At 42.4% G+C, this 25,894-nt stretch overlaps 1 protein-coding gene and 1 long non-coding RNA gene across 3 annotated transcripts in view; one reads left to right on the top strand and one right to left on the bottom strand.

Moving 5' to 3' along the window:
- The window catches only part of usp54b (ubiquitin specific peptidase 54b), an 85,286-nt gene that overhangs the window by 12,553 nt on the left and 46,839 nt on the right, over positions 1–25,894 (bottom strand). The window contains exons 3-14 of the mRNA XM_053640566.1: positions 25,021–25,155; positions 23,237–23,350; positions 22,319–22,401; positions 9,942–10,047; positions 8,448–8,594; positions 7,039–7,188; positions 6,768–6,939; positions 6,115–6,291; positions 5,144–5,693; positions 4,401–4,528; positions 4,115–4,273; positions 2,470–2,589 (exon numbers count right to left, since the gene is read on the bottom strand). Of these exons, the coding sequence (XP_053496541.1) occupies positions 2,470–2,589; positions 4,115–4,273; positions 4,401–4,528; positions 5,144–5,693; positions 6,115–6,291; positions 6,768–6,939; positions 7,039–7,188; positions 8,448–8,594; positions 9,942–10,047; positions 22,319–22,401; positions 23,237–23,350; positions 25,021–25,155 (2,041 nt within the window). The remainder of the gene's footprint in view (positions 1–2,469; positions 2,590–4,114; positions 4,274–4,400; positions 4,529–5,143; positions 5,694–6,114; positions 6,292–6,767; positions 6,940–7,038; positions 7,189–8,447; positions 8,595–9,941; positions 10,048–22,318; positions 22,402–23,236; positions 23,351–25,020; positions 25,156–25,894) is intronic.
- On the top strand, positions 4,400–8,892 carry LOC128617444 (uncharacterized). Of its 2 annotated transcripts, none has more exons than XR_008387568.1 (4): positions 4,400–4,533; positions 6,093–6,328; positions 6,752–6,941; positions 8,418–8,892. It is a non-coding gene; the product is annotated as an uncharacterized LOC128617444 (long non-coding RNA). The 2 variants fall into 2 exon arrangements; XR_008387569.1 differs by lacking the exon at positions 4,400–4,533 and adding an exon at positions 5,783–5,904.

The following is a 25,894-nucleotide window of genomic DNA, read 5'->3' on the forward strand; positions in this document are numbered from 1 at the left end:
ATATTCTTCTTATTATAGTTATTATCTTTACTATTATTGCATAATTATAAAAAGTGGTAATGTATTAAAGGCTTTTATATATATAACATCAAAAAAAAAATCATAACTTTTTTTGGCTTTTATGACCAATGGCTTTTATACCTCTGCTGTAGGAGATGATCTCAACAAAACCTCGTCTGATTTCTGTAACAGACTGTGAGGTATTGTGTTCTCAGATTATATAGTACAGATTCCAGATTACACAGTGATGATCCTCTAATGAACAATGACTGTTCTGTTTATGTCATCCATCGTGAACAATCCTGGCTTGTGCACAAAATGGTTTAATAATAATTGGAATAATGGTATATTAGTAGCAATGTTAATCAGTATGTCCACGATTTCACGATTTCGTGATCGCAGAAATGAACAGAAAATCATGCAAACGAAGCAATATTTGGAAGAGCTTGCAATTTTTCAAAATGACCTCAGATTTTACGCAGATTTGGGCAAAGATGCGTTATGTGACATCATCACAATGCACATTCTGCACTGCTAGCTGTTTTTGCATCATCAACCTACACATTCACAATAATTCTGCAATATGAACATTCATTCATTTATTACTATTTGTTACTCACCCTCTATTGTTAACTGTGCAATAATCCATTTATCACTTTTCTGTATATAACGGTGTTACTCATCTGTATATATTCATATTCTTATTCATCTGTACATACATTGAGGTGTTCATAGTGTACATATTACCATTATTATAATTTTTACTACGGTTATTCTTATTTTTCTATTCCTATTGTGTATATGTATATATATATATATATATATATATATATATATATATATATATATATATATTTTAGACATTTTAAAAATTCTATTCCTATTTAATGTGTATTCTTTCCTATCTGTTTTTTGTGTAATTGAGCTGCTGTAACGAGGGAATTTCCCCAGTGTGGGATCAATAAAGTTTATCTTATCTTATCTTATCTTATTCAGCCAAAGTCTTCTTCGATTCACATGCAGTGAACATGAGTACAGCTAAAAAGTCTCATTTACCGACAAACACCAGTGTGAAAGACGGTGCAAAACAATTTCATGAAATTGCAATTTCGCCAAATCCAAGTAGTTCAAGTGAGCTTGAGGTAATATAAGGATATTTTTTCTATCTATTAGAATGCATAGCTTTGCAAGTAATTGCACGATGGGCCAGGCATGTGCAGGGCGGTAATTATATTAGTATACTAATTAATGTGATTAAACTGTATTGTATTGTATTTCAGTTTCTAACTGTATTTTTAGCTTTGCTGTGAGTTTTGTGTAATCCTATATCATCCTCTTTTTGCTGGCTTTTAGATAAGCGCTGTAGCAGTAGTCACGCTCTTAGATTTTAATCCAAAATTTCTGACGCTGACAGAACTCAGTGGCTCTCTTTGGTTACCATGGCACTAAATGTGCACCAGTCATATTATGCACTCTGAGTATTCTTTTACAATGTGTGAACAGGAAAATTGGGCCAGAAATCATACACTGTAATCGTGTCTTAACCATAAGTTACTGTACACCTAGATTTGTTTTGATATTATCGAGAAAACTGTTTGATTGTATTCCAGTCGCAAATAGATTTTTTCCAATAAAATAAAGAAAAATGTCAAACATTTCTCAGTTCCTTACATCTATTTCTTACCTGTTCTAATTCCAGACTATTTAACTTGAACCGATTTCTTAAAGTTTAACCAAAAACATTAATTTGACTGGCAGTGTAAACGCTCTTCATATAATTCAGTCAAAATGCCCAAAAAGTTATATCAATCAAATAATCAATATGAGATACCCGATGATTTATTAGATCTGCATCGATCTGATGTCAAAAGGACTAGAAATTGGAGCGGTATCAATATCTTCATCCTGTGCCACATCACTGGTCATGCCTCTGAAGACCAAACTGCAAGCGATGCCACAGTAGCGCTGCAGTTACCTCGTCTGATGGAAAATGGGTTTTAGGATGGATTTACTCCGAGACATGTGATTAGCACATCAAAAGCTAAGAAGCCTAGGCAAATAGCATTTTTATAACATCCTCTAAAAACCACTGGACCAAATCCGCATCCGCTTCTGTCTACACACCAAGTTTCAGATAGCAAGTGCCTTTCAGCAGCATCAGACTATTAGTGGCGGCACTGGCTAAGCCTATATGAGTAACGTAGTCGCACAGAGAGAGAGAGAGAGAGAGAGAGAGAGAGAGAGAGGGAGTGAGAGAGAGACTGAGTCACTCAGGTAGACCATGAAGAGAAGAGGATGATGAATGATGAAGGAAAGGACGAACGTTAGGACAGGTAAAGAGTGGAAAGCAGAAGGCAGACAAAGGCAAGCAGACAGCTATGGGGCAGAGGACAGTGTTGGTGAGGAGGGTGGGCGTGTTTTGTGCTAGTACTAGGCACAGCGGGCAGGGGCACAGTCACCATTACTTACACACAATGTGCCGCAACAGTGCCAGGGCGGTGGCTGGGTCTCCAGCCTGCTCCAGGCGCAGCGACTGCTCTAACAGAGCATCCGCCTCCGCCAGGCAGTGCTTAAAACTGCACCCCTTCCCTGCAATTAACACACCAAGGCCAGGCTGCTGAAAACATGCACGCACACGCACACTGCCTGTGGCACGCCAGCGAGCTCCTGATACACACATAAACCTTGCCACTTTATGCAGAAACAATAGATGCAAAAGTATCACCAGAAGAGATGCACCTGGGTAGCTGCACAAAGACACAGAAGCATGCACTCGTACGCAGAAACACACTGTGTTAGAGTTTGGACTACTGAACGAATCAAGAGATGTCTTAGTAATATATGTATAGTATTGCTTCAGTCTCTTGATGATCCTGTTGTGCACTTTTCACACATCTACAGGACAGGGGAACATCTGGACGAACATTTGGTTCACTCTTATAACATGAGGCAGTTCAGGTGTTCACCCTTCTTCCTGTTCCTTTCTGTTTATTTACTTCATCTCCCATTAGGGCATCCCAAAAACAGTACCCCCAGCTACTATACCCAGAGAGAGGAAGTAAAAAGAGCAAGGGCAAAAACACACACCTAAATACAAACAACATAATTATTGGCACCCTTCAGGAGAATAGCAGTGGCATTGCAGCTTCACGGTTCCAGGGTCTCTGTTTTAAACCCGAGTTTGGGTTACTGTCTATACAGAGTTTCTGTGCACGTGCTCCCTGTGGGAAGTCTGCATGGCCTTCCTAGAGGTTGTATGGTTTCCTCCCACCTCAGGAAAAATGCTGGTAGGTGGATTGGTGTGAAATGCACACACAGTGTTCCTGACCAGGATAAAACACTTACTGAAGATGGATGAATGAATTACAGCTGTAAATAATTGTAAGGTAGTACAGTGAGGAGCGAGCTAAATTAGCTAGCTAGTTAAACAGGCCAAAGTTAACTAACTGTCTTGTATGAATATTAAGTTTACAAATTGAAAGTGGTGTAACTTTATAGCACCTGGCACACATGCACGTGTCCAGAAGTTTAAATATTACTGACTCAATGCTGTGACCTGTTTCCTGCCAAAAGATTAAGACTTGGCTGTAGGTGGATCTTTCAATAAAATTCCAAACATAATATACACAATTATACAAGAACAGAAAATAAGTGTTTTGCAATTGTCACATGAGGCTCTACATTTGAACCAAATTAAAAACTCAAGGTCTGTCCACACACTTAAAATGTTATACGTGGAGGAGTACAGGAAGACTGGTGGTCTTACGCTCTGAAACCAGTGTGTTGCAAGAAAATGCACTAAATAAAAGACAACTGAATTTTGCTAAAAGTATTGTATTAGAATAAAACTATACCATGTCCCTATATAAAGTATTTAAGCCTAAAATGTACTGCACAGGTGTCCATACATATATAAAATGCTTGATCCATTTTATATATTTGCTCAGTTTCATGAAAGGTGCCAATAATTCTGACGTTGACTATATAAGTACGTCCCCCTGTTTATTTGTCTTGGAACGGTCTCTTGTCTGTGTCCTGATAACAATTGTGTTTCATGTTTCACTGTTTAACTGGCAGGAACAGTTGTCTGTCGCCTGTCCTGTGTGGTATTTACCCTGGTGTTGGAGTTCATCCAGGTCCATAAACTTGCTGGGTTTGGGATTGAAGCCCATGGCTGCCTCTCTCTCCTTTTCCTTCTTTCTCTGGAGCTCCTGCTGCCTTGCTCTGCGTGCCACCTCCTCCTGCAGCTCATCAAGTTCACTGCGGCCCTCCCCTGCACACACGCATATGCGCGCGCGCACACACACACACACACACACACACACACACATTATTCCAATTTCTAAGCAGTTAGGAGTAGCTTCAATAGACAGTGAATGCTGGCATTTGCTGCAGCTCACCCAGATTTACAGGGCTGTTGCTCCAGCTGGGCGATCGCATATCTTGCAAGATGGCACTGCTGCTCTTGGATTTTGGCACTGTTCGCCAGGATGGCCCTGACGTCATCTGTCTTTTACTGCTGGCCTCCCTGAGGTGAGACAAGAGGGTAGGGCTAAGACTGAAAGAAATGATGACCACAGTCTGACACTTTAGTGCATGTGCATACACAGTATTATTGTTCTGCATTCATGCATAGGACCCATGGCAAAAACAATACAAAGCTAGTGTCGTTTTGCTCGCCCACAGCCAGCCACTGGACATTCAAGGAGTTGGTCATATCACCATAGCAACCATAACAAAACAGTGTAAATGAAGAATTATTGCAGATTTCTTGTTGTTTTTACTACCAAATGAATTACGTAAATGTCCAACAACAATTTTCAAACATAGAAGACATGGCCAGTACTTTATTTCAGAATGGTGAAATCAGAAAGTGTCAGAATGTTAGTTTAATTATAGCTGTGCACAATCTGAACAGTGCACGTCTTCAGTGCACTCATTTCTAACACTTTGCCCTTGCAGTTAGAAGAAAGAAATTAGCAGGTACAGAGTTGCGAACTGTTCCTACATCTGTGATCCATGATTAATTACCTGCCAAACTTTCTAATTATTAAGGAATCTCAGAAGTGTGGCTAAACAGCAGCTTGCTTGAAGTCAACGTACTGAAGTGTTAAAAAGCCCTAAAGTAACAGGAATGTAATACCTGGGTGCACTGGTGCTGAGGTTCTCATTGAGAGGCATGTCCATGCTGATGGGGCTGCTGCTGTTCCTCTCACTGCTCTCATAGCCGCTTTCCATCCTCTGGATTAACCTTGGTGGCTGAGCCATGCCGCGTGGAGCGGCCGGGACTGGAAGGTGCCCCATTCCTACGTTAGACCCGCCTCCTACTATATCCGTGGGCTGCGTCTCTGTGGAGTCCATGACGTGTGCTCCAATCCCAGGGAAAGATTCGTTAGGAGTCTGAGGGATGGCATCCTCTGGGAGTGGACTCGAGCCTAGCCGTTGCCTATCATGGCTGAAGATGTTGTCGATGTTCAGCACTTCTCTCCTCGGCCTCCAGCATGGTCTGTAGCGCCCCCCACTGGAGCTGGACTTGGACTCGCTGCTGGTGCTCTCGTCCTCCCAGTCCCTGGCATGTGGCCCGGTTTCGGATCCGCCAGCACACGAGCCCACTTTCGTATAATCGGGCAGTCGTCCTACGGAGGATGGCCGTGGTGGAGACTGAGGAGCTACCTTCTCTTTTAGGACATCACCTAGACAAAGAATGTATTCCGTTCAGGTCAAAATGATCCATTTTGGCACAATTTCACGTTTTGTAAATATGCTATTACGTTCAGATTATTTTGATGTGAAAGAAACAATGTGATCATGTCACATTGTCAATAAAATGGCTTCGATGTGAAACATGGAAGCCCTGTAACATTTCTACCACTTACAGCTCCTGTCAGGAGGATTCACAAGCAGGTGAATGGGTTGTGCTTATATTTCTATAAACTGTGTAAAGATATATTGGGTATTTTACAGCTGTAATGCCATAAAATCAAAATAGATGGCCTGAGTAAATGGGGCTGCCGTTGGTAAGTAAATAGAACATGAGGGTTAAGAGTATGAGGTAATGTGGTCACTTTGTTTGTGTGTGTGTGTGCACGCAGAGTCGAGGGATCATATTGTTACCTGCAGAGTCCATGCTGTTCTGTGAGCCGCTGCTGTCCTGATTGCACACCACAGTTCCCTGAGAATCTGAGGAAAAATGGGAGGCCATGGACTCGTGGTGCGAGCGTGAGTGCTTATAACTGTAACTGTCTGTGGAAGAGTCTGTGCGTGTGTCGCTGGAGATGGACGGCTCCCTCCCTGAAGATACAACAACCACAAGGACACTGATTTCAATGTAGGGGTGAGGGATAGGGCAAATAATATCCTATCACTATATCAATATATTTTTCACTATATGCCATAACATATTAAAGTATTTAATCTTGCTAACAAATTGACAGCAAAGTAGTTATTTTTATTTGATATCGGCAAATGAATGATTAAAAAAAAAAAACAACTGCTGCCACATGATTGGCTGATAATGGCATGAATGAGCAGTGGTACAGTTGTTCCTATTAATGTGAATGTATAAGCATATACTACTGGATTAATGATTTAATATTCAGAATGGCAATGACAATGACATGAAGATGACATGAAGATGACATGAAGATAAAAATGTTGCACTGTTTAAAAAAAAGTTTCTGTTCAATCAACATCTTTTCCTCTATTCTCTCCTTCACACGTTTCGTCTTCCTTTCTCTTTCTCCACCATCAGTCCTTCTTTCTCCTACCGGAGTCTTCGCTGTCATAGCCGGCCTTGCTGCAGTGGTGCAGCTCCAGCTGAGCAGCGGGCATGTCTTGCGATGCCACAGGCGTCCCACGGGGGTCAGCATAGAGCAGAAGCAGGGGCTGGTAATGGCCCTTTATACAACGCGAAACCACGTCTTTCCACTTGGGCCCAATCTGTAATTGTCACACACACACACACACACACACCATACATGAGTGAACTTTTCCTGCATGAATGAAAGAACCAAATGCTCGTTTAACTACAGTTGTTACCTCTTTGACGTGGGCGTCATCGAAGTACATCCACTTGCGTATCTTGGTTTGGAAGAAAAATGTAGAGTAATGCTTGCCGTAGTAACACACCATGCCTACCAGGTAGAGCTCTGATTGCTTGGCCCGGTCATCCGTTACTCGGTAGAACAGCTATGGAGCACAGAATAAGTGTAAGAAGCCTAGCTGCAATCGAGCAGTCGACTTAAGTGGATGGTTTAGAGTTAGGACGCATGGGGCCACCCACATGAACTGCCGAGAAAGACTAAATCATTATGAGGGATACTGACTCATCAGCACTGTAGGAGGGCGTCCTGACTTATACACTTCACAGTGATGGTTTAATGAATACATTTCACACAACAATACAGCCATAAAAGTTGCATGATTGAAGTTGGGGTCTACAGAGCTAAGGATTCCATTGGGCTTCAATTCAGTGTTCTATGACGCGATTAAAAATCGATATTTTCTGCATTTCAATGTGGATTTCTTTAGCCTACATAACGATTTATACCCAGTATGATTACTTGCTGCTTTAAAAAGATCTTTTTCATCCATCATGGAAAAAAACAACCCTAGTCTTACTGTATTTCCTTTAGAGAGAATTAACTTCAGAAATTCAATATTTCATAACGATCAGAGAGAAAAGAGAAAATATTCCGAGAGAAAAGTCCACATTTGAATGTTTATGGCACAATGTTCTACTGACAGTCAATAAAATGTGTTTCCTAAACCTTTTGCCTAATGCTGTTTCATGTAGGGCTCAGAGTAGATTCGTATCCTGTTGGCATACTTTACTTTTTGTACGAGTTTTGAATATTCTAAAAAATATTACATAAAATAAAAAACATAAAACGTTCCAGTAGTTAAAACTTCTGTGGGTAAATGGATAAAGCCTAATGTAAAACCTTACATTTACATGTGTAATATGATAAAAACAAATATGATCTTGCTGTGTGAATTACTCTGTGACATGGACACATAGTGCATGCCTTCTTCTAATATACTGCGTAATATTCTAATCTAATATTCAATCAATAGAAATATGAAATATTTCAAGTGAATGTGATTTTAATAAACTGTGACAAGCCTAGCCTATAATCATTTTCAGAAAGCATTTAATCAGAAATATTTAGTACTCTGACAAAAAAACAAAAACAAAACATAATCCTCATTAATTCATCAATGCAGAATACATCAAGATATTTTTTGGGATGCATTTGGAAATCAGTTATTTTTTCCCTCCCTAACTGAAGTCTAATGTTTGTGGCAAGTAAACTTGAGAAAGCAAGATTCCTGCATAATACACATCATGATCATCTCTTCAGTGTCTATCTAGGACTTTCACATGTCTAAATGTGTGTGTGTGTGTGTGTGTAAAGATGTGGGGTGTGTGTGAGTGTGTGTCTTACATCCCCCAGACGCAAGCATGTGCCCAGGCTGTGGATGACATCCTCGGCCAGGTCCGAGTGGTCCGAGTCCCACACCAGGCCGATGCTGATGATCTCAGGAGAATTCATCAGGACACGGCGAATGCGCAACATTTCTCCACAGTTACTCTGAGAGAGAGAGACAGAAGAGCTACTGTTTGACTTGAGTCCAAGACAAAAACCAGACGTTGGCTTTGTCAATCTGTGTGCTTCAGTGAGTGAGAAAAGGAGAAAAGAGATAGTCTTTGGAAAATAGCTGCAAGTTCCAGAGAGGCCTTATGTTCAGCACCCAATGTTCTAGCGGTTTTCTTTGAGTCACTGCCCACCACTGAGCCGCTTGGCAGTGGAAATGCGGAAACAGGAGGAGAAAACCCTGGCGATCGGTGGCATGGCCAGCCTGACCCGTGGCCACCGCAGCTCTGCTTTTGTGCAGTCGAGAGGGAGAAAAGCCAGCAGGCTGGCACAAGACCAGGGTAGGGATAGGGATTAAAACAAAGAGTGCATTTCTCAGAACTGGCAACATCCCCTGCTTCATCCTCTCTCTCTCTCTCTCTCTCTCTCTCTTTCTCTCTCTCACTCACATACACACACACTCCTTCTATATAGACACACACACACACACACCAGTGATTGACTAATAAGCTGCAGCAGTAGGACAAACACAAACACCCAGTGTCCCATCAGCCAGCAGTCCTGCTGTGTGTTCTTAAGCCTGTCAAGTTGGGTGCCAGAGATCCACAAAAACAGAGTCTTCAGCTTCAATTACTCACCACATCTCAGTTCAGCCAACTCAGGGGATCAATCCAGAACATTAGTACAAGTAGTAATTATAAGTGAAATTGAGCTGAATTCTGATCTCCTGATCCATATTAATCCAGCTGAGACTAGCATCAAGGAACATAATGAAATAGTCCTAACCAGAGAAACGTGCTCTAATTTTATTTCCATGTCGTGTCTGAAAAACACTGTCATGCATGCGGACTAGAGAGCAAAAAAAGCAATATGACTTAAGTGATTTAAACATTTGCGAGTATTGTAGGTATCATCAGGTGTAAGTGCTTTTTTTTTTTTAAAGTGCTTTCATACACCAGTGCACGGTTTATGTGTAATCCTAAATGCAGCAGCCGCAAGGTGACGGAACACGATTGCATTTAAAAAGCGCTGCTGTCTGAGATTTTTTTGGTCACAGAGGATTTTCCAAGCAGAATAAAATGCCAAGTGATGTTACAAGAGCTCCTCGCTAATCAGGTCACCAACTGAGGGACAAGTGAGAGAAACAAATATGGTGGTGCCGGTGAAAAGATTTATCTTGTTAGTTAGCAAATGTGAGGGGATTTATGATATACTGAATGGACAATATTCCATCATTGCATATATATATATATATATATATATATATATATATATATATATATATATATATATATATATATATATATATATATATATATATATATAGTGTGTGTGTGACCTCACCGGGCAGTTACGCAGGTCTCCCATGGTACTAGCGTTGCGCAGAAGCTCCCCAAACATGTCCGGGGTCGGCTTCTCCCTGCACTCAAGCATTCGCACGGCCTGGTTACTGCAGCAGAGGAGCAAAGACACAAACATGTCCTCAAGCACCAGCTATACACTTACGCAAAAACACTGCATTTGTGCAACAGGCAAGACATTCAAGATATTTCTGTGTACCGAGAAAGCCTGCTCATTTAAACTCACTTATAATGGAAATTGTAATTTCATCATTTATGTGAAACATCTATTTTTGTAAAAGGTCTCCATGAATTCATAATTCAAAGGTATTTGTAAGTTAAACTCTAAATCTGTGTAATTCACGAATACACAGCATTTTCAGAGTGGAAAATTTATGGTTAGCGATGACCAATATAGATATGTGGAACACAGATACCACAAAAAATGGTTTTGGTATAATAACCAGAATAACCTTCCACTGCAGTCCAGTGATGGAAAGTTTTGGAAACAGGTGTCTAAAACTTTCTCTGGTTTATCATCTAAGCAGATGTTTCTCTGTTAAAACATCTGCTTTATCCTAAATACCTTCACTGTGTCACGAATCGCAACGGTGCAGAGATAGGACGGATGCAAGTGCAGGATGAACAGTTGTTTATTTAGAAAGAGAGACAGGCAGACAAATCCAAAACGTGATCCAAAACGTAATCCACAAACATGCAAGAGGTCAGGCGATTGGCAAACAGGCATACACGGGGCAAGGCAGGAATCTAGGTCGATAAACAAAACAAGAAACGAACTATGACGAGGGACTGGAAGCGGATAATCCAGCGCGAACTAACTCTAAACATGGACCGTGACTATGAATACGCTACGAACTAAACTAACTCCAAAGTATAAATCTTCCGTGTTGTGTGCTGGGAGGCGCGCGGTATATATGTGGACATAATCAGCGTCTAAACTGCTAGCAGCTGAGAGCAATACAGACCCACGTGAAATCCCAGCCAATGACAGAACAGGGAGGCGACATGACAGAAACATAAACAAAACACACGTGTCCAGATGTCACTATGGTCAACAACGGGAAAGCAGGTGCTCGCGCATTCGCGCTTAGAGCATGCTGCTTCAAGGGGGAATCGTGACATAACCCCCCCAAAGGCACTCCTCCCGGAGTGCCACGAGTCATCCCATTTAATTGGCGGACCCGGCCCCCTGGACTGAATGTCCCAGGCAGAGCCAGGAAACTGCACGGTGTTCTTGGTGGCGCAGGGAAGCGGAGCGACGTCCTCGGCGTAGCAGGGAAGCAGAGCGACATCCACAGCCGGGCAGGCGGGCTGAGCGAAGTCCTCGGCGGAGCATGAAGGCAGAGCGACGTCCACAGCCGGGCAGGCAGGCTGAGCGAAGTCCTCGGTGGAGCATGAAGGCAGAGTGATGTCCACAGCCGGGCAGGCAGGCTGAGCGAAGTCCTTGGCGGAGCATGAAAGTGGAGCGACGACCCCAGCTGAACTGGAAGGCAGAGCGAAGTCCCCTGTAAGGCCAGGGAGAGGACCGTGGGTCTCCGTGCGGCCAGGGAGAGGAGCGTGGGTCTCCGTGCGGCCAGGGAGAGGAGCGTGGGTCTCCTCGAAGCAGTAGGGGGGAACGACGTTTGCCATGGAGCCGGAAGGCTGAGCGACAACCTCAGCTGAACAGGGGGGCTGAGCGACGACCACAGCTGAACAGGCGGGCTGAGCGACGACCTCAGCAGAACAGGCGGGCTGAGCGACGACCTCAGCAGAACAGGTGGGCTGAGCGACGACCTCAGCAGAACAGGGAGGCTGAGCGACGTCCTCAGCTGAACAGGGAGGCTGAGCGACGTCCTCAGCTGAACAGGGAGGCTGAGCGACGTCCTCAGCTGAACAGGGAGGCTGAGGCTCTGAGGTCACCAGGTGAACCTTGGGCATGGGCGGAGCTTGGCTGGCCGTGTCAGCAGACTCGGGCGCGGGCGGAGCTTGGCTGGGCGTGTCAGCAGACTGGGGCATGAGCAGAGCTTGGCCAACTGGATCAGCAGGCTTGACCGTGGGCTCAGGGACGTGAGGCTTGACTTGGACCTCAGGGACGTGAGGCTTGACTTGGACCTCAGGGACGTGAGGCTTGGCTTGGACCTCAGAGACGTGAGGCTTGGCTTGGACCTCAGGGACGTGAGGCTTGGCTTGGATTTCAGACACTGGAGGCTTGACTTGGACTTCTGAGCCTGGAGGCTTGACTTGGACTTCTGAGCCTGGAGGCTTGACTTGGACCTCAGAGACTGGAGGCTTGACTTGGACCTCAGAGACTGGGGGCTTGACTTGGACCTCAGAGACTGGGGGCTTGACTTGGGCCTCAGAGACTGGAGGCTTGACTTGGGCCTCAGAGACTGGAGGCTTGACTTGGACTTGGACCTCAGAGACTGGAGGCTTGACTTGGACTTGGACCTCAGGGACTTGAGACTGGACTTGGACCTCAGGGACTTGAGACTGGACTTGGACCTCAGGAGCTAGAGACTTGACTTGGACTTGGACGTCAGAGCCTGGTGGCTTGGCCTGGACGTCTGAGCCTGGAGGCTTGGCCTGGACGTCAGAGCCTGGAGGCTTGGCTTGGGCTTCAGAGCCTGGAGGCTTGACTTGGACCTGGACCTCAGGGACTGGAGGCTTGACTTGGATCTCAGAGACTGGAGGCTTGACTTGGACTTGGATCTCAGAGACTGGAGGCTTGACTCGGACGTCAGGGACTGGAGGCTTGGCTCGGACCTCAGAGACTGGAGGCTTGGCTCGGACGTCAGGGACTGGAGGCTTGGCTCGGACGTCAGGGACTGGAGACTTGGCTCGGACCTCAGGGACGTGAGACTTGGCTCGGACCTCAGAGACTGGAGACTTGGCTCGGACCTCAGAGACTGGAGGCTTGACTTGGATCTCAGGGACTGGAGGCTTGACTTGGATCTCAGGGACTGGAGGCTTGACTTGGATCTCAGGGACTGGAGGCTTGACTTGGACTTGGACCTTAGGGACTTGAGACTTGACTTGGATTTCAGAGACTGGAGGCTTGACTTGGACTTCAGAGACTGGAGGCTTGACTTGGACCTTAGGGACTTGAGACTTAACTTGGATTTCAGAGTTGAGCTCTGCATGAAGTTGCCTGTAGTAGTGGGTAAACGGCAGGGCAGGTTCGCCTGCCAGACTTACCCCCCTGAGAAGTTGTTCTAGCTCGTCCTTTGCCTCCAGACTCCTGAATCGCATCATGAATTCCCCCACAAACTGTTCTACACTGTCCAGGTTCCTACAGTGCTTATCCAGTTTGAGCTGCACCCATTGACGGGCCGGTCCAAAGAACCGGGACCACATGAATCGGAGCCATTGCTTCTCCTCTGGCTTAGGGTCTAACAGGCTGGCGAAATAGTATTGACAGTCTACCAGAAAATATTCAGGGACACCGAAAAATCCGTCAAATGGATCAGGAAGCTCCATAAATGTCCATTGTGGGAAGTGGACGGAATCCATAGCGGGGACGGTTGGCGTCGACTTCCGGGTTCTGCGTCTCCTCCGTTCTCCTGCTGCATCCATGTTTTGGCGGAAGATTCTGTCACGAATCGCGACGGTGCAGAGATAGGACGGATGCAAGTGCAGGATGAACAGTTGTTTATTTAGAAAGAGAGACAGGCAGACAAATCCAAAACGTGATCCAAAACGTAATCCACAAACATGCAAGAGGTCAGGCGATTGGCAAACAGGCATACACGGGGCAAGGCAGGAATCTAGGTCGATAAACAAAACAAGAAACGAACTATGATGAGGGACTGGAAGCGGATAATCCAGCGCGAACTAACTCTAAACATGGACCGTGACTATGACTATGATCCAAACTAAACTAACTCTAAACATGGACCGTGACTATGAATACGCTACGAACTAAACTAACTCCAAAGTATAAATCTTCCGCGTTGTGTGCTGGGAGGCGCGCGGTATATATGCGGACATAATCAGCATCTAAACTGCTAGCAGCTGAGAGCAATACAGACCCACGTGAAATCGCAGCCAATGACAGTACAGGGAGGAGACATGACAGAAACATAAACAAAACACACGTGTCCGGATGTCACTACGGTCAACAACGGGAAAGCAGGTGCTCGCGCATTCGCGCTTAGAGCACGCTGCTTCAAGGGGGAATCGTGACACACTGTTAGGGTATAAAAATTGCAGTTTGGAACTTTGTGTTATACAGTGGTGCTTGAAAGTTTGGGAATTTTCTATATATCTGCATAAATATGACCTAAAACATCTTCTGATTTTCAAACAAGTCTTAAAAGCAGACAAAGAGAATTAATTCTTAAACAAATGATTATTGAGTTGGTGGAGTCTAAACTCTTTAAAGACGGTTTTGTAACCTTTTCCAGCCAGATGAACATCAACATCTCTTTTTCAGAGGTCCTCAGAAATCGCCTTTGTTCATGCCATGATACACTTCCAGAAACATGTGTTGTGAAGATCAGATTTTGATAGATCCCTGTTCTTTAAATAAAATACATTTCACCTATGAATCATTTTCCTCAATAAATAAATTATCAAGTATAATATTTTTGCCTCATTTGTTTAATCAGGTTCTCTTTATCTACTTTATGACTTGTCTGGAAAATCTGATGATGTTTTCGGTCATTTTTATGCAGATTTATAGAAAATTCTAAAGGGTTCACAAACTTTCAAGCACCACTGCATAGTTATGCATTTTATACATTTAATAACTTCCCCAACACTGTACTTACACATCCATGTTAAGCAATTTTAAGTAAGTTTGGAGTAAACAGGCTTTCCACTCCTTTCTTAGTATAAGGAACTATGTTGAATTTCTTCTCTGTGGTATCACTGTTAGAGATAGAGTGGCAGAGGGGGCGCGGCCAAGCGTCAGCTGCGGATGGAGAGAAGGTGGGTCGAACCGGCAGGTCAGAAGACACGGATGATTCTGATCACGCTTTACCTGCCGGTTCGACCCGCCGCCTCTCCGTCCACAGCTGATGCTCAATCATGCCCCCGCTGCCACATATACATATAGATATTAGGTTGGGAAAAAATCCTCACATTTAAACACAAACCTTAGTGAGCTACTGCAAACACTTCAAACATGACCATTAAAAATGGAACACAATTATTAATGTAAAACCAGATGTTGAACATTCCAGTTTCTGGCAGCAGTCCAAATCTACTCTGGCTGTTATTGACCACTGCACATCCACGTGCTCAAATGTAAAGAGAGCCCGACTTTTTATTGAATATATTTTCCTGATAAAACTGATAGCTCGCAAATACCAATCACAGTCTCTTTAAATGTATCTAATAAATGTGTCAAACATAAGTTGTCTGTAAAATGTCCTCATGAAGTGGTTACTGGTTCTCAGCAAATCAGTATTCACTGGGAGGCATGTGAGGCAAATGGAGCCGTGCTTCATCTAGTATCCATCACCACATTAACTGCAGTAGGAAGAAGTTTAGCAGCTAAAATTTCCCAAAGCTTACTTCACTGTTTCAGAAGCATATCTCCAGCACTGCGCTGGCTGTCAGCATGTCCTGATGATGGGGGAAATGTGCCGAGACAGACCCCCAAGGGCTCGACAACAACTACGCATACAAGCACCGAACCAAACAGCCACACACACTGGATGGATCCAATCAATCAGATTGTAGCTCTCTCTGCACGACTTTACCGATTGTCCTATTGTGCTTGTTCTTATGGAAGAATGTCAATTAACCCTGAAGATGAAAGGGGCAGAATTGTGTTCAGATGTTGGCTGATCAGGCATAAACATATACATTATATTGCCTGCACTGAAATATTCACTAAAATGCTCATTTGTATGCAGTGTACGCGTTATGGAGAATACATCTGAGGATTATGAAATTCACAGAGTGAGACATGGCGACATTCAGGAATTATTTATTAATCATGACAGAAAAAGAAAAGAAAATTGCTCATCTGTCCAGTTGTCTAAAACTCCACATGTACGGGCACATAGTAATCTTCTTTAAATAGCTTCATCATTTGGAATGTTCCAGAAACCATTTAAGGATCAAGAAACAGCACTTTCTATCTTCCAGTGTGTGACGTGTTGGAAATTGGAACTGATTTAAGTTAAATTTAGTGAAGGTGACAAATAATGTCCACCATTTCCTCTGCTGCTTCCCACCTCACTCAGCATTTTGGAACATTCCGGACAGCACGATTTAACAGTCCCATCAGTCGTAATGATGAAATATCTGACCTTTCGTTCCTGCGTTTCTTATATTAGTTATTTAACAGACAATTTTGACTGTGCGTACCGGTTTTTGCTAACCTTACAGTTTCCTGTAAATTTCACGGAACATTGTGTCCATTGTGCAAACCCACATTTTGCTTTTAATCAAGAAACTAACATTATTAATGAGTGTGTCTTTTAGGTGCATGTATTGTATAAATCATTGCAAGAAGGCCTGTTCAAACATCCTGTTTAGGCCACGCCCACTTCATGTGTAAATGCAAATAAAAAAAATATAGATATTGCTTTGATTTCCCTTATACAGTTGCAATCAAAATGATTCGACCCCCATTGCAAATCAGGTTTATTGTCAAAATGTACAGGCTTTAAGCTGTTTGCGATGAATAAATCAAACAAAAGCAATTGAAATAGTGGTTTCCCCAAATTCAACTGAAAATGGAACTTATAATGACTTCTCCAGTCTTAAAATTATTCAATCCCCTGAATAAAATCCCTCACAACAGCACAAATATGCAAAACAGGTGTTGTCTCAAGCACACCTGATGCAACTAATGAAGCCCTTGATTAGTTGCATCAGGTGTGCTTGAGCTGGAACACATGAAATACCTGAACTGGCTAGGGGCAGAAAACATATGAAAAACCTGGACAGGACAGAAAAAGGAAGCTATCAATAGCTGCAACCAGATTTCTGAGAAGGCGGGTTGTGAAAAACCCTAAAGTGACTGCAAAAGACCTGCAGCAAGACTTGGTGGAAAAAGGCACTGAGGTGTCAGTGAGTACAGTAAGATGCGTACTAAACACAGAAGGTTTTCATGCCAGAACTCCAAGACGTAAGCCACTACTGAGCCAAAAGCACAAGAAAAGTCAGCTCAAAATCATATAAATAAGCCACAGAAGTTTTGGGATTCTGTTCTGTGGAGTGATGAAACAAAACTGGAACTTTTCAGCACGATGGATCAGCAGTATGTCTGGAGGAAGAAGAACAAAGAAAGAACACTGTATCCACAGTCAAGCATGGTGGTGGCACGGTGATGCTCTGGGGCTGCTTTGCATCCTCTGGCACTGGAAACCTGCAGCGTGTGGAAGGCAAGACGGATTCAGTGAAATCCTAGGAGAAAACATCATGCTGTCTGTGAGGAAGCTGAAGCTTGGGCATCATTGGACCTTCCAACAGGACAATGATCCCAAGCATACCTCAAATTCCACCAAGGCTTGGTTGCAAAAGAAGTCCTGGAAGATTCTACAGGGCCATCACAGTCACCTGACTTGAACCCCATAGAAAATCTCTTGTGGGATTTGAAGAAGGCAGTTACAGCACACAAACCCAAGAATATTACTGAACCGGAGGCCATTGCTCATGAGAACGCTGCCAGAAGCTCTGCATCTCGTTGAATAATTTTGAGACTGGAGAAATCATTGCAAAAAGTTGCATTTTCTGTTGAATTTTGGGAAACCACTTGACACATTTGTTGTGTTGAACTATTTCAATTGCTATTGTTTGATTTGTTCATTGCAAACAGCTGTAAATCTGAACATTTTGACAATAAACCTGATTTGCAATGGGGGTTGAATAATTTTGATTGCAACTGTAAATAATATCCTTCATATACATCTCATACAGTCTCCTTCGAAAGTATTGTAACGGCAAGGCCAATTCTTTTATTTTTGTTATACAGTGAAGACATCTGCGTTTGAGATGTTGTATGAGACGACTGATCATACTTTCAGCTTTATTTTCCTGATATATACAGTGAAAAATTGTCTTAATTGTTTAAACTTTTGATCTTTTGTTTAAAAAATTCACAAAAATACCCTGCTCTCATGGATATCAAACAATTGCAAACACAGAACAGATTTATCCAAAAATATCTTTGTTAAATATATGTGTGCCCAATTAAACATGGTGGTGGCTCTTTAATGTTTTGGGTCTGTTTTTCTGCCAGAGGACCTGGTCATTTTGTTAGGATACATGGCATCATGGACTCTATTAAATATCAACAGATATTAAATGAAAACCTGACTGCCTCTGCCAGAAAGCTTCAAATGGGCCGTGGTTGGATCTTCTAGCAGGACATTGTTCCAAAATATATACATCAAAATCAATAATTGTTGCACATCTATATTTAACAAAGATTTTTTTTTGATAAACCTTTGTTGTGTTTGCAATTGTTTGATATCCATGACAGCAGAGTATTTCTGTGATTTTTTTTTTAATTTAACAAAAAAGCTAAAGGTTCAATAATAAAGACAATTTTTCACAGCCTTCTTTGCTCATATTTACCAATGGTGCCAATATTAGTTGCAGGCACTGTACATCTAGATATGTCACCTTTTGTTTGAACCCACCCATTTTTCAAGTGATCAAAAACAACCATAGTTGATGACAGAAAAATTGTGTGAGCTGTGAAGAAAACCCAAAAACCAGTCAGTGCCATCACCAACAACCTTCACAGGGAAGGGATGAAAGTATCACAATCCACCATTCAAAGAAGACTTAAGAGAGGAGAAATATAGAGGACAAAGCACAAGATGCAAACCCCTGTGCCAGTACTTTTGCTCACCCCAAAATTGGGTGGTCTGCCACAAAAGGTGCTGTGTTCTAAGTTGTTTAACATGTCTAGATGCAAATATCAGGAAATGAAAGCCAAAATTCTGATCTATTGTCTCAACTTCAAACCAAATGTACTCAGTGTATAGCAAAAACAAATCAAACAGGAAATGGCAAAGCCGTTCCAACACTTTTGGAGGGGATTGTATATCTGGAGACAGACTGATCGGATATCCATCTGAGAGAGAGAATTATGGAAGTCCCTTAAGAGGACGGGTGAAATATATTTATTTTTATTTACTGGAGAAACTACTTACTTTTTCTCTAATAAATATATTTCTCATACAAACTATGTTTTTGAGTATTAGGACAATTTTTGGATAATTTTTTTTTTTGCATTTTTGCATAATTTTACATTTCTTCAAACAAGCTCAAACAAGAACCTGAGAGACAGTTGTTGCATTTCGGGGTGCTAATAATGTTGATACAATCTGAGAGATAATACTTACGTTCTTATGAAAATTATTTCCATTAAAAGTAAGCCAATCGTTACAATAATTTTTGCACTCAATGTGTTCCAATAATTTTGGTGTGTGTGTGTGAGAGAGAGAGAGAGAGAGAGAGAGAGAGATCTGAGCCTGCTGTGTGATAACCACAGGCAGGATGATGGGGACCGCGCATCTAGCACACAGGAACACTCTGTACTTTTACTACTACACTGTGCTGTGATGCAGACAGCCACACACTCTACTGCATTGTGTGTGTGTGTGTCTATGTGTGTGTGTGTGTGTGTGTGTGGGACAGAGACAGAGGAGAGAGTGTAGTCAGAGAGAGGTAAGGGGTATGAGTGTGAACTGGGATGTTTATGAGTGTGCAGCAAGTCATACTAAAAGCTGAGCAGACATCTGCTACCTCTCGTGCCTGCCAAGCTTGGTGGACTAAATAAAATTGATTTCGCTGCTGCCCTCATGTCTACTACGGCGGTCAAACCATGCCGCTTCTAAGACAAAAAGGCTTTCGTAGCCTTTCTTCATAGATCATTCGCTGCTTTTCATTTGATTGAAATTTTTGACCTCTGTCACAACCGGAGAGTCCACCTGGGCAAATGTAGATGGATTTCAGTGCTGATCTGCATTCTGACTGCACCCTGTCATTTTTAACACGTGGCACTGAGAGGTTACACGCTAGGAGGAGAGAGGACACATCCAGAATACACAAGGGACAATCCTCAGTCACGATGACAAGCTGGAGTCTCTTCCTTATATGATATACGATTGGATAAAGACAGCCAGGCTCTTCAAGAGGATTACTGTGCAATGTAAACACTCTGTCAGGACTCAAGAGGAAATGGTCCTCTTCTCTACAAATAACGGACGGACTCAAATCCTCTTTTAGCAGGAATCTGCAGAAACCAAAAGTAAAGAAATAGCAATTTAATTCTACTTACTACTACGAATGAAAACTAGATTCCATTCTGACAGCTGTCAAAAATTTTCCAAAATTTTGTGTCCAGGTGGTGCAGCAACATCTGATGGGTTTTCCCAGACCGCCAAACAAATAATATTCTTTCTAAAACTTTAGCAACTATAACTGGCAAAAAAAACAAAACTGCAAAAGTGACACATCTTCCAGACCCTGTCAAATACAAGGGATCTATTTCACTCCCTAGCCACCAGGGGCTGTGACAATCACCTGAATACCTTCCACCTCACACATGCAGTTTTTGCAATAAACACCACTCTCATACAGCCATCATTCTTTTTTTTCCTTGCCTCTGACACATATTGGATCGTATGGAGCTATTGACTTAGCAGTTTGTGACTACAACTTGACGCCAGTAACCCACGGTGCAAACGGGAAGTATACTGGAGAAAGTCAGCATTGTTTTTTGAGGAACAATGGATTATATCTATAATGTTTCATATTGAAAATGTTACCTAATTGCCAAAAAAAAACCCTTAATGGTGATTAATGGTGGCAATCAAAGCAAAGCAGACTGCAAACTGTGCTCCGACACAATATCAAGAACTACAGCAATCTTCCTGCAATACAAGTACGCTGATAAAACATCTTAAACATAAAACACAGCATGAAGAGTTAATCAGTACACTAATTAGCCTGTGCACAATAATGTGCACAAAAAATGTACACAACACAAAAGCTACATATCAGACGAGCAGTTGCACGTCTAATAGGGCTCCAAGTAACTGCCTTTATGCAATGAAGCCCATGGGTCTGGGAGGTAGTGGTGGAGAGACACTTCACAGGAAGTCTCTGGCTACGATATTTTAGAATGTCACAGCCCACATTTGAGATGCTGTGCACATTAATTGGTCCTGGTGCGACTGAACCCATCGCAGGTTGCCACAACCACCGGTTCAGACCCGGAAGCAGATTGCCATCGCCCTGTTCAAGCTGGCAACCTGCGCCTAGTACAGAGTAGTGGGGGAAAATTTTAAGGTTTGCAAAACGACCGTCCATCGCTGATCATATGCTGTGTCTACAGCTATTAAAGAAAAAGTAATGCGGTGTTATATCAGGCTACAGAATGTCGCGGAAGCCAAGGAAATTGCATACTAATTTCTTGGTGTGTCTTGTGCCATACGTTTATGGTGCACTGGATGGCATGCACATCCCTATTTTTCCCCAGACGGATGGATAAATTCTGTCATGTGACACATTTTTTGCATGAATGCCATTTTTCTCAACAAAAACTGTTTCCAAACTATTTATTCGCAACATTAAAAATATCTACATAGAATTTATGCGCTAAAGTTACACGAGAAAAGATATTTTTTTACACGAAAAAGATGACGTGAGATTTTATTGATAATTTGCTTTTCCATATTGGTAAAAACCGTTTTTCTCAACAAAAAAAAATCCTTGGATGGAATGTAAGGTAATGTAAGCTAATATAAGGAAAACAATCAAAACTAAAATAATAATAATAATAATAATAATAATAAAAGTTTGTTGATGCTCCTGATTGATTAATACTGAGTAGGTTACTCATTTCAGTACTGGCAATGACCAAAAACATGTACTTGTCTGAAAAAAATGGAAGTGATTTATAATTGTATGTAATGATTTATAAATTAAGACTTTCTAATGTCCAACAGAGCAGCAGGATAACATTACTGAGTTGACAGTACAAGTAGTGTGAATGAATGAGTGTGTGTGTGCGTGTGAGTGTGTTCAAGTGAGTGATTATGTAGGTAAGTGTGCAGGACTGAGAAGGAATCCCTTCTAGCCAAGATTTCCTTTACATCGCTCTACGGAATGGCTCTCAAGGGTCTGATATGTGCAATGACAGCTAATAACCTGTGATATAGAGCCCCATTTCAGCTTTGCAGGCATGCTGGGAGTGGAGCTGGGGTTTAGGCTTCACTCCCTCCGTCCTCCCTCTCTCCCTTCACACACTTCTGCCATCAATTCTACAGCACAGCCGTCAGTCCCACTCAGCTGAATTGAAGCAGTAACAGTGAAGTGTGGCTCACGCTGATATACCTGGTGTGTGTGTGTGTGTGTGTGTGTGTGTGTGTGTGTGTGTGTGTGTGTGTGTCATAGTTCTCCACTTACCAGAGAGATGTGGTGGAGATGTAGTGCACCATCTGAATGAAGGGGAGAGGGTCCGAAGTAGCTCCGCAACTGTTACACACACACTGATGGATGGAAGTCAAATCATTAATGAAACACGCATACCCTCACACACAAACATATAAAACATGACAAACTCTGATTTATAGCAGAGAAATGACTGCTGTTATGATTCTATTAGGAGGAAATATGGGATATATACTGCCGGCTCCAGAATTATTGGCACTCTTCAAGAGAACAGGTAAAATTTATTGTAGAAAATAAATTTCACACAAAACAACGTGGTGAAATTGCTACAAGGGCTTCACAAAAGCCTCCAGACTACGAGTCACAAAACCGAGCCAAAGTATTATCATAGTAAAACTAGGAGGTTAAGTGTTGGTTGTATACGGATCTTTAAACAACAGCATGAACCAAATCATACAATGCTTTTATGTGACATCTGATGGCTTGGTTACAACAGAATTACTGTCATTTATGGGGCTCATGCAATCACACCGTTTAGATTATTTATTTATTTATTTATTTGTAAGATGTACTGAATTTTGCCTCACACTTCAACATTATGAGTTATTTTCTGCAGATTCATGACCTATGACCCTAATTAAGTCCATTTCAGTTCCAGGTACTGTATTAACACTACAAAATGTATAAATGTAAAAGTCGAAGGGGGTGAATACTTATGAAACGCAGCGTACATTCAAATGATCACAGGAATACCATTAAACCTACCGTTAGACCTACCACAATATTTATTATTCATTCGTTCACAGATTTTTAAGCTGAAAATATCACTACATTTCCCTCATTTTCATGAAAGGTGTAAGTAGTTCTAGAGTTGATGGTACAAACATCATAGGGGGTTGTTAGTGAAAGACAATACATGTTAATACAACTGACCTGTTCAAATAGTGTCATAGCAAACTTCTGGTGTGGGATGCAGTGTTTGGCTGTGCAGATGTCCTCCTTAGTCTCATCGGAAATATGGAAGTGGATACGCATGAGCAGGTTCTCCTATCCAGAGAAAAAAAAATGAATACATTTTTCACCTCTCTCGGTGTGAAGCTGTGCGTGTGTGTGTGCTTTCTGTTCGCCTGAACTGTCTGGGATGTCTAGGATATTTTGCACAAGGGCTTTGCTGCTGTGTGCTGTGTGAAAAGCGAGTTGTGTGTCTGTGCGTGTCGAGAAAGCCGGGCCGGTCTGTTTCGTTTATTCATTTTTCACTGTCAGCACTCACTTCACGTTAATCTGATCAAGAGAAAAGAACACATCTATATTTCATAAGAGCCGTTTTGATTCCCCGGCTGAAGAAATTTAAAATCAATCGATCACGCTGCTAGTTCCTGGTGCAGGGATACACAATGGGGAAGACAGAGATAAAGTGCAAGTGGAAGAAATGGAAGAAAAAGGAAAGAAGGACGACACACAGAGAGAGAAATCTTCAGCTAGAGACTTGGAAGACTATACATCACCATCTTCTCCCGTTCTTCAACAGATAGTTCATGGCTACATCTACACAACCTTTTAAAACTGGGTGAACTATAACACTGTCAGTATGTAAAGTGTGTGTGTCATTTCCTGCTCAGACAGTAATGGAGTTCTGTTATCCGCAGCGGTGCAGATGTGTGGAGCATGTAACTAGAGAGGAAATGAAAAGTGCTTCTAATGTGCAGCCTCCATCTCTTCTTCACACTGGGAGGCAGTGACACACACGCGTGGTATAAGGCACGATGAGTACTCGTCTGGCCCAGTGCCTGTCTCTGCCTCACAAATGAGCTACTCAAATAAAGTCCAAATTCACAGTCGCGACCAGATTTAACAGCTCTTCAGTTAAAAATACTGAGCTGAAGCCTGAAACAGCACCACGCTGCAGAACTCCCAGAGAGCCGCTAATTGAACTAAATAACACTCTGATGACGTCGTCTTTTGTGACCCAGGGAACAAATGTTCTCAAATGTAGCATGTACAAAGTCCTGACACATAAAACATCAGCTGCATATAAATAGCTATTTAAGATGGAGCCGATCAGAGGTTCCTTCAGCAAGTGAACGTCAATTGCTAAGCCTGTGAATGATCTCAGCCACACTCCTCAATCACTTATTTGCTTAAAGGCAATTATCAGTATTGATGTCTTAGCAGTGTGTCCTTTAAGGCCATAAATGTTAGATAAACAGAAGCCTCACGCCTTAATCAGGTACAGGCTGAATAATCAGGTTTGGGATAAGTGAAGGGGTGTGAAGACTAGTCTGACGCAGCTTGTTACAGCAGTGAACTAATCAATGTAATTATGGACTAACTGATAAACTATGAGTGTATGAATTAAAAATAAATGAAGGAGCACAAAAAGAAAAGACATTGTTTGTCATTGTCACTGTCATTATATAATGCAAAGGCAGCCCTACCACTGAGATGTGTTAAACATTAGTAACTACCTCTGACTCCCTACAGTAGGTGTCAACCCACCTACTTTCTTTGCCCACGTTCCTCAAACCAACGTGTGTATATACAAATATCCACACAAGAAGAACAAGATCAATATCAGATCAATGACAATGGAATCCAACAGAGAAAAAGAAATTTGAGAGAGGAGGACATGGGAAGGGTGAAAACAATGAAAAGAGAATCAGAGCAGAGTAGCTGAGGGTGAAAAGAGATATAGAGACATGCAGGCTAATAGGTCTTACAAAGCACTCGGCAGCGTCGTCCATAATGCCCAGCTGGAAGCGTTGCTCATCCTGGAAGGTCTTAGCCAGAGCACTGCGCAGGGCATCCGAGGGCAGCACCTTCTCACTGCTGTACTGGAACTGGGCAAAGATGCTCTGCAACAAATAAACAGCCCCTCATGAGCCTGTCAGCCCGTCATCCCATCAGCACATCCACATTATCAGTTCAGCAATCACTGCATAGCAACAGTGTTTGGTAAGTGAATGCTACAATCCTACCTCACTTATGAGAAGCTGTAAGATTTTCAGCACTGTATCAGATGAGAATTTCAACATTTTTAACATGAGAAACGAGAAGAAAACCAATTTAGTTGAAACACTTATTATGGAAGTGCTGAACTTTCATCAGGAAAAGTTTCAATTCGGTCTCACATTAACAATAAAAGTCTTCGGATGAGACAGAATGTCTTACCAAGGCTGTTACGGAGTTTGAGACAACTTTCCACTTAAAGCAATAGAGTAAAGATTCCTTCCACCTTCCAAAAACTTGCATGTAGGGGAACTGACTACACTAAATTGCCCCTAAGTGTGAATGAGTGTGTGCATGGTGCCCTGTGATTGACTGGCATTCCATTCAGGGTATATTCTTGTCTCATCCTGAGTGTTCCTGGATCCACTGTGAGGATAAGCAGTTACTGAAAGTGAGTGAGTAAGTGAGTGTTGTAAAGAGGTTGCGAGTCCAATGACCACTGGGAGGGCAGATCTCCTCTGGAGCTCAGTGGTGCAATTTGGTGATATTAATCTCTTGCTCAATTTTATGTTTAATAAAGATCTTTGTGATGAGTACTGTCCAAAATGTTCTGTAGTTTGTGCAGTATCCATTAAGAATAAAACC

This window comes from Ictalurus furcatus, chromosome 13 (genome assembly GCF_023375685.1).
Source record: "Ictalurus furcatus strain D&B chromosome 13, Billie_1.0, whole genome shotgun sequence".
NCBI lineage: Eukaryota > Metazoa > Chordata > Actinopteri > Siluriformes > Ictaluridae > Ictalurus > Ictalurus furcatus.